The 15,056-nt window shown below is 44.8% G+C and overlaps 1 protein-coding gene across 1 annotated transcript; it reads right to left on the reverse strand.

Moving 5' to 3' along the window:
• Positions 1–9,741: 9,741 nt before the first annotated feature.
• Positions 9,742–12,905, reverse strand: LOC127295366 (adenylyl-sulfate kinase 3). Its single transcript, XM_051325308.2, has 7 exons — positions 12,563–12,905; positions 10,951–11,091; positions 10,665–10,814; positions 10,458–10,576; positions 10,285–10,369; positions 10,171–10,217; positions 9,742–10,009 (listed from the first exon to the last, which is right to left on the reverse strand). Exons 1-7 carry the CDS (start codon positions 12,789–12,791, stop codon positions 9,911–9,913), a joined length of 870 nt encoding a protein of 289 aa, XP_051181268.1. The 5' UTR covers positions 12,792–12,905; the 3' UTR covers positions 9,742–9,910.
• Positions 12,906–15,056: the final 2,151 nt, after the last annotated feature.

Consider the following 15,056-nt stretch of genomic DNA (forward strand, 5'->3'; position numbering starts at 1 on the left):
CTAACCACGTCTATAAGCTTGATAAAGCACTTTATGGTCTCAAACAAGCTCCTAGAGCTTGGTACGAGCACCTTAAAGAATTGTTGATAGACCGTGGGTTTGATGTTGGGCTAATCGATCCCACTTTTTACTAAGAGGGTCAATGGGGAGCTTTTCGTTTGCCAATTATACGTTGATGACATTATCTTTGGCTCTACTAACAAAGCTTTCAATGATGAATTTTCAAAGCTTATGACCAATAGGTTTGAGATGTCTATGATGGAAGAGATGAGGTTCTTTCTTGGTTTGGAGATCAAGCAATTGAGAGAAGGGACTTTCATCAATCAAGCAAAATATCTCAAAGACATGCTCAAGAGGTTCAGGATGACGGAAATGAAGGATATAGCCACTCCAATGGTTACCAAATGTCATCTTGCACTAGATCCCACTGGTAAAGAGGTGGATCAAAAGGTATATCACTCCATGATTGGATCTTTGCTTTACCTTTGCGCATCTAGACCGGACATAGTGTTGAGTGTTGGTGTGTGTGCAAGGTATCAAGATTCTCCTAAAGAGAGACACATGATGGCTCTCAAAAGAATCTTTCGATATTTGGTTGATACCCCAAGATATGGTCTTTGGTATCCTAAAGGCTCAAGTTTCTTTCTTAATGGATACACAGATGCGGATTGGGTGGAAGACAAGGATGATAGGAAATCAACTTCCGGGGCTTGCCAATTTCTTGGTAGGTCCTTGGTATGTTGGTCTTCTAGGAAGCAAAATTGTATATCTCTCTCCACTGCCGAAACCGAATATGTTGCCGCCGCAAGTGGATGCACTCAATTGTTATGGGTGAGGCAAACTTTAAGGGAATACGGTGTCACTTGTGACAAAGTGCCTCTTTTATGTGACAATGAAAGTACAATCAACATTGCCTATAATCTGGTGCAACATTCAAGAACGAAGCATATTGAGATCTGGAATCATTTCATTAGGGATCATGTTGCCCGTGGTGATATTAAGCTATGCTATGTTCCAACCAAAGATCAACTCGTCGATATATTCATGAAGCCTCTTGATGAAGCAAGGTTTTTCTATTTGAGGAATGAGCTAAATATCATTGATTCAAGGAGTATAGCTTGACCATCTTGCAAACACACCTTCTTCTCAAAACTTAAGATGTGGGCATGGAGATAGGGGGTGTGGTTTAAACTATTGACCTATCCCTCCCCCCGTAATGCCGATAGTAAGAATGCATTCTATTTATATCATGTATTGATATGTGAGATTCAATGATGAGTATTGGTTTTGGGTCCAAGTTATATCTTCGCGGTGCCATATCATAACACTCATACATGGTCGCCTCGGCCACCACACTCTTCTTTGTGAAGAGTTGGTGTTATTTGGATCTTCATGAACTTTATTTGACATCTACATGTTCTTATGGGAAATCACTCTAGATTGGCCTATATTTGATTAAATCTTGCAAACTTCAGTGATCGTGTACCATTAACAGTTTGTGCTATCTAAACCCAAGCCTACACTCATCTATAGCCATTTCCATCTTGCACACAAGTCCTTTTACTAAAACTTGGTTTGGGAGTCGTTGGGTGGAAATTGTTGGCCTCCCATCTAGCTACTCAATTTGCCACCGATACATGACATGATACTCATTGTATTATCTCATGCTTGGGTGAGTGCAAATAACCATGCTTGATGGGCCAGATACTTCGAATTTCTGAGCATTTCAGAAATCCGGAATATCCGGCCCTGCTGGTGGCCAGAATTTCCGCCAGCAGGACGGAACTTCCGCCCCTGCTAGGGTCCGGAATTTCCGCCCATAACTTGGACCGGAATTTCCGGCCTGGCGATTCTGCGAGGGGTTTTGAAGGGCATGAGGGGTGGCCAGTTGCTCAGCAACCAGTTCCCCACCCACGCGCCCCTCTCTCGGTCTCAGCCACCGACGACCTCCGGACCTCGCCGGAGCAACTCCAACCACTTTCCTCCGTGTTTGTTGGACGGGGATCGTTCCCCTCACCTCTAGGGTCACTTCTATCCAAGCATTTTTGCTCATGGACTCCGGTAAACTTTGCTATCTAGTTTTGTGAGTCAAGTTTTTTACTTTGTCAATATGCTTGGAGGATTTGCATCCCTAGTGGTTAAAATGTCGTGCATTACATAGTAGACTCAATCTAGTGTGCCGATCTACTGCCTAGACCTAGTTTTTGCTCAGATTTTGTTCCGTCGGGGCGGAAATTCCGCCCCGGCGCCGACCGAAAATTCGTGGGGGGGGGGGAGGGGTGCAATTTCCGCCCCCCCCCCACGACACCGGAATTTCCGGTCTGGGGATGTCTGCAGCACAAATTTTGAATCTATGTCCACAATAGTATCGAATCTAGATTGACTTTACTGTATACTGCATGTTTGTTTAATATGACTTGTGTGCTCACTCGCCCCATGATATCCATCTTATTCTTCTCACAGGTATCTCGTGCCCGCGACACCGTCCTCGCAAAGAAGAATTGAGCCAGTCTGCTCTGAGGAAGTCCGCCACCATGGGTCGGAAAGGAAAGGACCTGCCATTCAACTACAAGGATATGGACTCCATTGAGTATGCAGCTATCCGGTACAAGAACTGGTATGAGGACATGGAGAGGGATTTGGAGATTGAGGACAATCGTTTCTGGTGCACTGATCAGTTGTTCATCTACAAAGATATTTATCAGAAGATGGACAAAATGAGACCGATGCACCCTCTTGCCCTGGACACTCTTGCTAAAAAGGATCACTTTGCAGATGTGGTGTGGGTGACTGAACAGATGGGGTTGCATAAGCTGATGCGACTACAACATGACTACAACGTTCCACTCATTCAGCAATTTTACTCCACTCTGGCCTTCAAAAAGGATGAGGCACACACCATGATGTGGATAACTGACACTACTCCCTGTGAAGCCAACTTTCACATGTTCGCTGAGCTTCTTGGATATCCCTTCCGTGCTGGCATTCGTCTCCATGGTCCTACTCCACCTGACAAGGACTCACTTGGTGACCTCTATTTTGTGCATGGTAAAGTTGGCACTATTACCGGTCTCCTTCCACTGTATGATCAGCTACTTCGTTTCTTTCGGAACAACATTGCTCCAAGTGGAGGGAACCGTGATGCCATTCGTGGAGCATTGGTGAGCCTTCTTGCTCTTGCTGGTGAGTGTGCTGAAGATGAGGAGGAAAAGGACTACGTTGTTGATGTTATGGATTATATCTTTCACGAGATACACGATGCAATGGTGAGAATGGTGAGTCGGACTACCATGCCATATGCTCCTTACATTCAGCTACTCATTGATAGCACAGTTGCGACTACTGAGGATTTGAGCGGGTACCCTCGAGAGGAACATAAGGTAAAGAAGACCTATCAGAAGAGAAAGACTGCCGCCCCTCCTGCTCCTCTGGCTGGGTACTTTATGGGAGATGTCTGTGCTAGTGGCACCGGGCCTGCTCGCTCAGCTGCTGCACCTCTTCTTCAGAAGGAGGTCAAGAAGCTGAATTGGTTCCAAAGGAATGTCCTCTGCATGAACATCGAGATACACAAGGAGAACTTCCAGGCTATCCGTCAGCGTGCCGATATCCAGCATACTCAAGCGGTCATTCTGCATAAGCTCAGTGGTGAGCAAGGCCCTCCTCCTGAGCCTCCTGTCCACCCCTCCTACAACAGCTGACACTCTTCTCAGGTTCACTGGTCAGAGACCGAGCAGCGTACTCTAAGGAGCAGCGTCCCTCGCACTACACCGGCCACTGATGACAGCGAGGACGAGTATGAGACAGGCTCGGGCTCGGAGTGATTCTCTTGGGGCGCTTAGCATCGCTCTTCTCCCTTTTTGGTGTTTCGATGTCAAAGGGGGAGAAGTTGTTCTATGTAGGATTTCTCCGGGATTTGCATGGGAGGACACAAGCATATGCGTTTTACCACTCTTTGAGAGCTTGTGCCCCTTTTGTTTGTTGAACATTTGGCTTTCATTTGTGTTGAACTATGTTATGCGTGCTTGGATTATGGTTCATTGTGTGAGACATGGATTTCGGTATTTTATATATTGAGACTATGCATTATTATATGGTGTGTAATTTATGGTATTCGGTACTCTATATCACCATATGGGTATGATCTCTATCTCAAGAATCAACTATATGTGATTATGTCTCTTGCTCTTATTATTGTGTCATGTTGCCTAGCCTATATGTCGAGGTCACTCAAACCTATGTGTGGTGCATTTGTATTCAAATGCAAACTACAAATATGCACACATCTAGGGGGAGTGCCTCTATCTTAGTGTCAACATGTTGTCTGGTACTAGTAAGTTTATTGCAATCCGGGTTGTCATCAAACACCAAAAAGGGGGAGATTGAAAGAACATCTCATCATAATTATGTTTTTTGTCTTTGATGACAACATATGTGATGATCTAATGTGCCTTAGTGTGCATATATAATCTACTTTATAGTTTGAAGTGAGAAGTATTAAAAAGGGAAAAGTCGTGGATGAAAAGGAGGAAGAAGAAAGAAGGCTGGAATTTCCAGGCCGGAAATTCCGACCCCCAAATTTTTGCTAAGGACTTAAGGTCCAGAGCCCCTAGATGACCCCCGGAAATTTGCCCGGACATTTATGGGCGGAAATTCTAGCCCGGACATTTTGACAATTTCCGGCCCCCAAAGTTTTGCTAAGGACCTAAGGGACCAGGCTCTCAGTATACCCCCCCGGTTTTAAGCCCGAACATTTGTATCGAAGGGGTGGAAATTCCAGGGGGGGGGGGGGGATTCCGGCCCTAAAAGTCAGCAACGGCTACATTTGGTGGGGGGTATAAATACCCTCTTCTTCTTCCAGCTCAAGTTGCTCATTGTTGCCCAAGTTCATCCACCATTAGAGCCACTTCAAGAAAGACAAGAATCACAAAATCTCTTCCTCCAACCATACAAACCTCTTGATCTTTCGAGAATCAAAAGAGAAGACCTCGATCTACATCTTCACCGAAGCGATTTGCCTTTCCCCCTCATATGCTTGAGAGCCCCTTTGCTAGTATTCCTCTTTGGAAACCCTAATTTTTTGTGGTTGATTTGTTCTTGTTGTTGTTGTGTTGTTACAGATTTTGGCTGCCTCCAATTCGGTTGTGGATGTGTGCCCCAAGAACCTTGTAAATGCCCGATTTCCGCCTTGAGGAAATCCCTTAGTGGAAGTGGGCTAGACCTTTGTGGCGTTGCTCACAGGAGACCTGAGTGAAGACTTTGTGGCGTTGGTCTGACCTTCGTGACGACCACACTCCTCCAAACGTAGACGAACTTTCCCTCAAAAGGAAGGAACTACGGGAATCATCTCTGTGTCTTCGCGTGCTCCACTCTCGGTTACCTCTATCCTTATTAGCTCCCCTATATATTTTCTAGATATATCTTGCTTAGTAATTGATCTTGTCATATAGGTAAATTCACTTAGTTGCATATCTAGAGAATTTACCTTTGTGTCAAGCCTAAATTGAAAAGAACTAAAAATTGGTTAGCACCTATTCACCCCCCTCTAGGTGCGATATACGATCCTTTCAATTGTATTATTCACATCTCGCATATTCTTTGTATGTATATATATGAAGTGTTGTAAGGCATGATTTTTCTGCGGACAAAATGTACATCGTCCATAAACACTGAATATGGATTCCACTTAATACTACTAATAACTTCTGGATGATCTCTTTATTTGCCTTCTACAAATATGTAAAAGTATACCTCTCACCACCAAGTGTGCAATTGAGTACCATTGTGTCATGTGATATTCAACCACTTTTGTAAGAATTTATCGTCTAGACATGATAATTTATCGTCTCAAGCTGATATGTCAGGTTTGTGGTTTCCTCATGGTGTTCATGGAAAGTCCAGTAGTTTGTCAACCATTTGGGAGTTGGGTATAAAAGTTAATGTAAGTTAAGTCCATCAACTTTCACAATGTAAGATTTAAGCTATTTAATTTTATTTCTAAGTTATATTATGGAATAGTAACATTTTTGTTTCTTTGATTATTATAGCGAAAAATATGTTTCGCATGCCAATGTCTCACGGCAACGAACCTCATGTTTGCTTGATAGGGCAACAAATTCTGGCTCGGAGTATCATCTAGTATTAATAATAACCAATATAAAACAGACAGACATTACGCGGATTGAATAGCTCTTGTAATATATTTGATTTTTTTCAGCTAAACTACTCCCAACTTTGCTTCCATTTTTTAGACATACACACCGTGGTAATGTGGTATAGCAAACAAAGCCATCACTATTACCTTAACACATCCTGCAGTTTCGAAACATGAATAGCGCCTTGTGACCAGGCCCAACATTGGGGTCAAACAATTAGCACCTGGTGATTGTTTCAAGATCTAGAATTCACAGTAACATTGACCAGTGAAAAGAAACAGTTAAGGACGTGTCTTTTTTTTTTTGCACAAAGGAGGGGTCTGGAAGACCCCAGGAGCTGCCTTATATTATTTCAGTCGGTGGGAACATTTTACAAGAAGGACCCTGAGAGAAGGAAAATACAAACTGGTCCTTTGAAATTAACAGAAAAGACCTGCTAAAAATACAGAAAAGCAATCAAGTACAGAGCCTTCTCCACCGACGACGAACTCGTCGGAGTCCCGCATCCGGCCTCCTGCAACCAGCAACCGGGGACGGACCACTTGGTGACTAGGAGGAGAAAAGCGCCGGCCGAGAACTCCATCCAGGGCCTCCGAATTGGAGGTTGAAGAAGCGTCGTTGAAACGACGGCAAGAGCGGCGATCTTCTTGGCCGCGGATCATGGCGACAATCATGTCAACCATGTGATTAGCACAAAGCAGCAGCAGATGAACCTTCCTCATCCAAGCAGCAACAGCAGCGTCCCCTCCCTCCCCCTCGCCGCCATGGCCGGCCGGGAAGAACGAGACAAACGCCAGAAGAGCCGAACAAGAGAAGGGGCGATGGAGGCGCTTATTCTTCAAAAAGGGGAGGATCGAAACCTGGAGCTCCTTCTTCTTCCACCTCAGAAGCTCTCCGGAGGCACCAGTCCGAAGATGGCCGGCACCGCGCCACAGCACCGGGCAAACACTACCCCGCCGCCAGCAGACCACAACCCCCAGCACACAAACTCCACTTCTTCCCTCGCCACCACGGCCGGTCGAAGAAGAAGGAGGTAGTAGCTGCAGAGCCAACAATCTTGCACAGCCAGAAGCTTTTATTGCAGAGGAGCTCGTGGCAGCACCTCTCACCGCAGCTGGCTCCATCCACTGGAGCACGACGACGAGACGGAGCACCACCAGCCGGCGCCGGATCCAGCTCCCAAGATCCGGCGAGAACCTCCCGGCATCAAGCCGAAGAAAGGCATCACGCCAAAAGCGGGCATCACGCCAAAACACACTAGATCTACACCTAAAAAGAACTACCCTAAATCCGGCGCCTCTCCTAGTCCATCTCCGGCCGGCTACTCCGAGCCCGGTCGCCGTCGGCTGACTCTCAAGGACGGAGGTAGGTGAGGAGAGGAGAGGTGGGGAGAGGAGAGCCCCGGGCGTTATTAAGGACGTGTCCCTAAGCTTCAACACACAGCTCTCCTTTTCATGAATTTTACCGGATGTACTGACCAGATTGAATAGCTATTTTAAACTATTAGAAAATAATCTCGTGAGTCCTTGTTCACGGTCAGTTCGCCATCCAAGCTAGAGAACAATGCGACGTTCAGTACAAGAATGTTTTTAAATGTTAGCAGACGTATGTTTTCTAGAATTCATCCATGAGAACAGATGGCTGCAACTATTTTCCCTAGTGCCGCTCATCCCCGAGTTGTCAGAATACAAAACTTGAAGCAAACAATTATCCCACAAAGATCCCAAAGCTTGGGTGGAAATACATTCTTTTGGATAAGGGGAATATATTAATATAAAAAATTATCAATTACATCCAGCCTCTGCAACAACGCAACATCATAATGGTAGTAAAAAGAAAACTAAGAAAACTAACAAACAAAAAATCCCGCTACGGTATTCCGGCCCTACAACCACCACCAAGACAACACTTGAACTCCAGACTCTTCAAAAGCGACGCCTTCAAGAAGGGAATGGAGGGTTTTCACCCTGAAGATGGTCTCTGCTCTCAAAACAGTACCTTCAACAAGGTCATTGTCAGACACAACTAATTAAGGTCAGATCTTGGATTTTCACTCTGAAAGGTAGGACTCTGAACTTCACATGTGCTGCCGCCCCCACTTCTCCATACTTTGCTGCGAAATCCAGAACACCAAGCAAATCTCTCAACAGCACAGAGACTCGAAACTTAATTGGTAGTCCTCCAACCCAACCTTCATGATATTCTCCGTCTCTTTGTCTTCACCATGGATCAAAATGTCACTTGATGGTAACGAAGAGTAGAGCTTCACGCCGCTCCCTCCAGACCAAACGTTTGGAATAAAAATATTGGTGCGCACGATCGAATACCATCTGATCCAGCGAACTCCAGACATAAGTGCACTGTTACATCCGCCGGCGGTATCTTCCGGAACACACCACTCCGGCCAGATGAAGACGGACCGGCCACATGAAGGTCTCCATCTTCGCACAAGAAGGACCTTAGGACCACCACCTTTATTCTCCGAAGCAGATGAGCAGGCCCCCACGCCGCCATCCGCTGGCCAACGACGACGAAGGAGGACTCGGTGGATGGCGGCCGCCACTACCACACCATCCTCACCCCGCAAGATCACCGCCCCCTCCTTGCGCCGCCAGCTGAAGCCGACGATGGATATAGACAGGCACTAGATCCAACAGCCGCCACCACCATCCATTGTCGGCCAGGCCGTGAAGGGAGAAGCTGCCGCCGCTCATCCAGGGTCTCCGCCCTGAACGCCGTGCGTGTCGAATCCATCAGCCGCCGCCCCAGTCGCCACCGCGGGTCGCCGCCACCACCAACCCCCCGAGCACGTTAGGCGCCGACGGCAGCGGCGGAGGGGGAGAGACCACGGGAGGGGGGCTAACGGCGCTAAGGTTGGGGCCCCTGGCGTCGCCCTGGGGAGCGACGCGAGAGGCCGGGTGGAAAATACATGTGTCAATGCGATGAAACATCAGAAAATAATGTGGTGTTCCTCTGATTACAGTTAACAAGCACTTCAGTTTCAGAGTCTCGTCTCTAGCGCCCATCAATACATACATATTCCTTCAGTGGTCATGATCAGGGATTGGCTGGTTTGGAAACAGCCATATGCGCCGAAGCAAAGCCCAACATTGCTAGCTTTGCTCGACACAACACGGACAGAGTTTCAGGGTGACTGGTGGGTCTTGTAGCATTACTTCCGGTGATGGATAGCACTTAGGAGTAGTATTGTAACTGGTGGTTTTGTTCTTGCTAGGGATTGTATGTAACTTTTTATTCTATATATGCATCGACACGGCAGTTTGTTTGTGTTTTATCCTGATAAAAATGTGCATATCTATTCCTGATGTATAAACTGTATTTGATAAGGAGTCGTATTTATAGGATTATCGAATGGAATCCATTTGCTTCAAGGATTCCTTTAGATGATATTATAGAGATGCAAGTGGGTCAGTGTTTTTTATCAAAAAATAAACTAAAATGATGATGTCATTAGAAAAGTTAGTGCATTTTGTTGAACTAAATAGTGTAGAGGTATCCTAAGTGTGACCCACTTGCATCTATAATGATATTGTTCTTTCTTGTGCTTGCTTAGTCTCATGAGTCATGCTTGTTGGGTGGAAACAATTTCAGTTTCCTCATAATAATGTACACATTTCACCTTGATGGTCAATGCATTCACATACTTTACATTTCTGTTTGTAGGTATGAACACCAACTCATACAGTACATCCCTTGGCAATCCATTTTCCAGTACTATTCTTCAAAATCATCCATCTCTAATCCTGTAAGAATTCATTTTCTTCAAGATATGCCACTACTTTATCGGCCATTGATTTTGGCGTAGCGCAATCGCCCGCCTTGCAATGTATTACTATCTGCAAGGAGCAGTTAAAGGGCTCAATCAGATAAGTGACATGCCATCATCATAAAACTAGGAACCTTTTACAAAGTAGTATGTAATAATAATACTAGGCTGCTTTTGATTAACTCTGCTGAGATTCTGATGCTAGTTAGGTGTTCACGGAGTTGCACTAACCTCACAATCAGAAGGTGGTTCATAAGGATCATCTATTCCAGTAAACCCTGCAGAGGATTTCCAAAGTAAGATTTGCAAAAGGTAAGCAAAACGGAGTCTGTTTGGTTCCTTTACCTTTGATTTTACCAGCACGTGCAAGCTTGTACAAGCCTTTTGGATCCCTAGCTTCACAAACTTCAAGTGGGACATTCAGAAACACCTACAAGAATATACTTCTCTGTACTGGTTATCTTACTATATGATTGAGTAGATGGTTTGAAGTATTTCTAAAGTTTTAAGAAATACACCTCAATGAATGATGAATTCTGCAGTAAACTGCGGCAACCACTTCGATCACTTCTGTACGGTGATATCAGGCTAGCAATGCAGATCAGACCAGCATCTGCAAATAGCTTTGCTACTTCTCCTGAAAGAAGGGGACAAACATATATTTACAAATGGTAAGATTGCAAGGCAAAAATACGACCATAGATTTCTGAACCAAGCATACATACCCACTCTACGTATATTTTCAGCTCGGTCCTTTGCTTCGAAACTGAGGTCTCGGTTCAATCCATGCCTGAGATTGTCACCATCTAGAATGTAGCTCAGATGACCTCTGGAGTAAAGCTCGCGACTCAGTGCGCATGCTAATGTGCTTTTTCCTAAGTACATGGTGGCACGGTAAATGTTAGCATTTTGTGGACATATTAGAGGCTTCAAAGTTTCAGTGTACTTATTTTTTTGCGGGAGCCGAAGTTTCAGTGTATGACTATGATTGCTTGATCAGCTCATAAATACCTGAACCACTTAGCCCAGTGATCCACACAACACAGCCCTTCTGGTTTAGCAATTTCTGCCTCTCAGGCTGCCCTATTGGACAGTCATGCCAAAGGATGTTTGTTGATTTCCCAACAGTTGAGGTCACAAGCTTGTCCATGCCTGGTAATTTGAGGCTCATAAGAATCAGCAAATGCTAAAACTATATTATAAAATGCGGCTAAGTGACAAAGTTAAGTCATATTTGGCATCCTATAGTGTTATATGTTGTGATTTTTCATCACTGAAGATCTAAGAAAGGTGTAGATTCCTACAGCCCACTATGATTCCATCAAACAGAGGGCAGTAGAGCTTCTAAAACAGGAGACTTGATAAAATTGACAATCTTTGGTTGGATGGACCTGATGAGAGCATTTACATTTAAGGGATCCACTAGCAGATGTTTCAGTATCACCAAACTATGATTTTGTCAGCACCAACCAGTCCTAAGAATCATATCAAGTTTTTCATTTTTCATCTTTAAATTCTGTAAAAGAACATCACACAGATCTAAAGGGTCGAACTGAATGATCGATAACAGTGTAGAAATGTTTCATCACGTTGTTGCTGAACTTAATCGAAGAATGTTCCGAAAATGAAGACTAACAGAGCATTAAGAAGTATAGTGAGGTCAACAATCTGAAACCTGCGTTACTAAATTATTCAGTTCATGTCCTAGTTTACAAAGACACTGATAATGATCTCCAGGTCCATGCCATATCAAACACAAATTTCGTGAGCTATTCCTTGATTAGTACCCACCCATTCATTACAAAATATTGAAAAAAACAGTTATTTTCATATGCAATTGTAGTTTATGATATCCACATACACAGCTCTGATGTGCGCCGGCTGTGTTCTTGTCAACCTTTTTCTGAAATTTCCACTGACATCTGAGAAATAGTGACAAGCATAACTCAGCTGTAAGTTTGTCATACTCACCCAAATCATTCTCATCTGTACATGGTGTGCGTCCACATTGTTACTCGGTATTAATTGAATAAGAGAGAAAGTTGGTTTGGTTGGTTTTAGGATCAGAGATCCAGAAATATATTAATGGACCACGTGTGGCACATGGTGGGAAACATATCCAAAAATAAGATAGGATTGAATAATGGTTGATATAGTTGTACGGTTGTACCACTGAGTTTCTACTTTATTTCTTCAGTCCCAGTTAATACCTCCAAGTAATTATTCAGTTCTTTCCGAAAAAATGCAATTATTCAGAAGCAACTATTTCTGATACGAGCAATTGAAAATCAGATAGGAAAGGACATGAAAATGTATTACAGTTCTCTGTTAATAAGAGAAAAAAAAAGATCAAAATGTTTTACTTATTGACAGTGCAACTTTCTATACGATTTTGCAGTTCTTGAGAGAAATCTGCTGTTCAATCCTAATAAAACATGATGCTCCCAGCGAAAAGAACTGAAATATTTTCTGTTCATAGTAGTACTAATTAGAAAAAACAAACCTAATAAAAGGTTCCTCCCAGCGATTAAGAACTAAACGTGCTAGATTTATTTAACAGATGAAAATATGTCAGTGACTGCAACGAGAACGAATAACAGGCGTAAATCAAATTACGCGTCACCTGCCACGGCGGACCCACTGACGTGATGCTTCCCGCCGGCCACGGCCGCCGCCTGCACGGCGTCCGACCTCTCCCCTGCGGCGGCCGCCACGAGCCTGCCACCGGCTCCTCCCTTCATCGCACCTCCGGCGACGCCGACAGACCACGGACTGGCGGCCGGCGCTCCACGGCGGCACTGGACGTGGGCGCCAGCGCCGGTGCACGGCCGAGGAAGAGCCTTCGCGGGCATGGCGCGTGGGCAATGGCTGGTGGCGGTGGGTGCTTGGTGGCAGCCTGGCAGGTGGTGTGTCAAACACAAACACACTACTTCACTCGTGGAAATATTTTTTTCGAGAGGAATTTGAGAGTGGGGAGGAAGGTGATTTTCTATTTATAGCGCCATGGAACGGAAACGTCATGCCACACTCTTGTGTCGGATGTCTACCTGGAATCTCAAAATCAATGCGGCTAAGTGATTTATTGGAGTGAAACAAGCAACTCTGGATTTTTAATACTCCCTCCAATTATGTCTCAGATTTGTTTAAATTTGAATGTATCTGAAACATATTTTATGAGATAGAGGGAATACAAAATCAGCTACTCTCCGTTTCAAATTAATTGACTCAATTTATCGTCTAAATATGATTTAGTTTCTCAATACATGCATATCTAGACCAAACTGGATCAATTAATTTGGAATAGAGAAAATAATAGTTTTAGATTCATATGGAACCTATTTTAATTTCCTGATTAAATTATAGCTATCTTCCTTCATTTCGTACGGGTCACATGGTACTCCCTCCGCAGAGTAAATTTAATCAAAAATCAATGTTGTTAAAATTAACAAATGTGGCAGAAAAAATGAACATTTAAGGCAACATATCAATATCAATATATTCACCATAAAATATATTTTGATGATGTATTTAGTTAGTATTTTAATATTATAGATATATATATATATATTTTATATATTTATTAGTTAAAATTAGTAAGCTTTCACTTTTAACTAAATCTAAATATCTTATTTATTGAAAGGGGGTAGTAATAGTAGTAATTAAACTTATCAGGAGTAACTTGGACCACAAAGTTTAGTTGAATCATTAATGTGAATTAGGAGCGGTTTTAGTACATTCATTCCTCCCCCTACCACTCTCGGTTGTGAATAGTTCCCTTGAGAGTCTCCCTTTATCTTCCGGCTCCCCTCTCCCTCTCCTCCGGCGGCTTTGCCGGCCGGAGTGATTGGGAGAGGGAAGGCCGGTCCCTCCTTGTAGATAGTAGTCTAGGTTTAGTTGTTCTTACCTCAGTGGAGTCTGGCATCATGTCGTCGGATTGTGTGTTCTTTGCGTCATCGAGCGGGGTCGAGGGGCAATGGATGGAGGCCTTGGTGGTGTTGGTGGCTGCTGCTCAAGATCTCCTCCTCTCAAACCAAGAATAAGCTTGAGGTCACTGGCCTGGCTCTGGATCCTGATATGGAGGCCATGGCTAGTTCTGTTTGCAGCTCTGTGGCAGTTACCCAAGATCTAAGGCTCGTTTTCGTTGCTTGCCATGGTGATGAAAACGGGATTGTGTAGGGATTCGTTGCATAGAAAACAAAAAATTTCCTACCGCGAGAACGCAATCCAAGCCAAGATGCAATCTAGAAGACGGGAGCAACGAGGAGATGATCGGGACTCACCCTTGAAGATTTCCAAAGCCTACAAGATGAGGCTCTTGTTGCTGCGGTAGAGATCACTTGCCGCTTGCAAAAGCTCATAGAAGATCTTGATCACGGTGCCACGATCGGGCAGCACCTCCGTACTCGGTCACACGTTCGGTGTTGATGAAGACGACGTCCTTCTCCCCGTTCCAGCGGGCAGCGGAAGTAGTAGATCCTCCTCGGAATCCCGGCAGCACGACGGCGTGGTGGCGGTGGTGGTGGAGATCTCCGACAGAGCTTCGCCTAAGCTATGTGGGAGAGAGAGGTAGGAGGGAACCGCTAGGGTTTGGGAGAGGGGGCGCCGGCTAGGGCAGCCTTGAGGGGGTGCGGCCATGGTGGTGTTGGTTGTGGCCGGCCAGCCCCTCTCCTCCCCTCTTTATATAGGTGGAAGCCCCAAGGTTTAGGTCAAAGTCTCCGAATAAGACCCCAACATAAACCTTCCATGTGACCAAACCTAGGGGGAGTGGGACTCCCCCCTTTCCTTGGTGGGGTGGCCGGCCACCATGGGGAGGAGTCCACTTGGGACTCCTCCTCCCTTAGGCTGGCCGGCCAAGGTGGGTGGAGTCCCTCTGGGACTCCACCTTCCATCCTTATTTCTTCCGGACTCTTCTAGAACCTTCTAGAACCTTCCAGAGAAAATACCGGATCATTTTCAAACCTAGAAAATGACTTCCTATATATGAATCTTATTCTCCGGACCATTCCGGAACTCCTCGTGATGTCCTGCATCCCATCCGAGACTCCGAACAAAACTTCGAACTCCATTCCATATTCCATATCTACTTAAATGACATCAAACCTTAAGTGTGTCACCCT

Source organism: Lolium perenne, chromosome 4 (genome assembly GCF_019359855.2).
Source record: "Lolium perenne isolate Kyuss_39 chromosome 4, Kyuss_2.0, whole genome shotgun sequence".
Classification (NCBI taxonomy): domain Eukaryota; kingdom Viridiplantae; phylum Streptophyta; class Magnoliopsida; order Poales; family Poaceae; genus Lolium; species Lolium perenne.

Excerpts from the sequence above, each read along its gene's own strand:
- LOC127295366 (XM_051325308.2), bottom strand. The coding sequence starts at position 12,791 with ATGCCCGCGAAGGCTCTTCCTCGGCCGTGCACCGGCGCTGGCGCCCAC. Across the intron at positions 10,370-10,457 it reads AGAATTCATCATTCATTGAG|GTGTTTCTGAATGTCCCACT; the intron begins GTGTATTTCTTA and ends ATATTCTTGTAG. Across the intron at positions 10,218-10,284 it reads ACGTGCTGGTAAAATCAAAG|GGTTTACTGGAATAGATGAT; the intron begins GTAAAGGAACCA and ends AATCCTCTGCAG.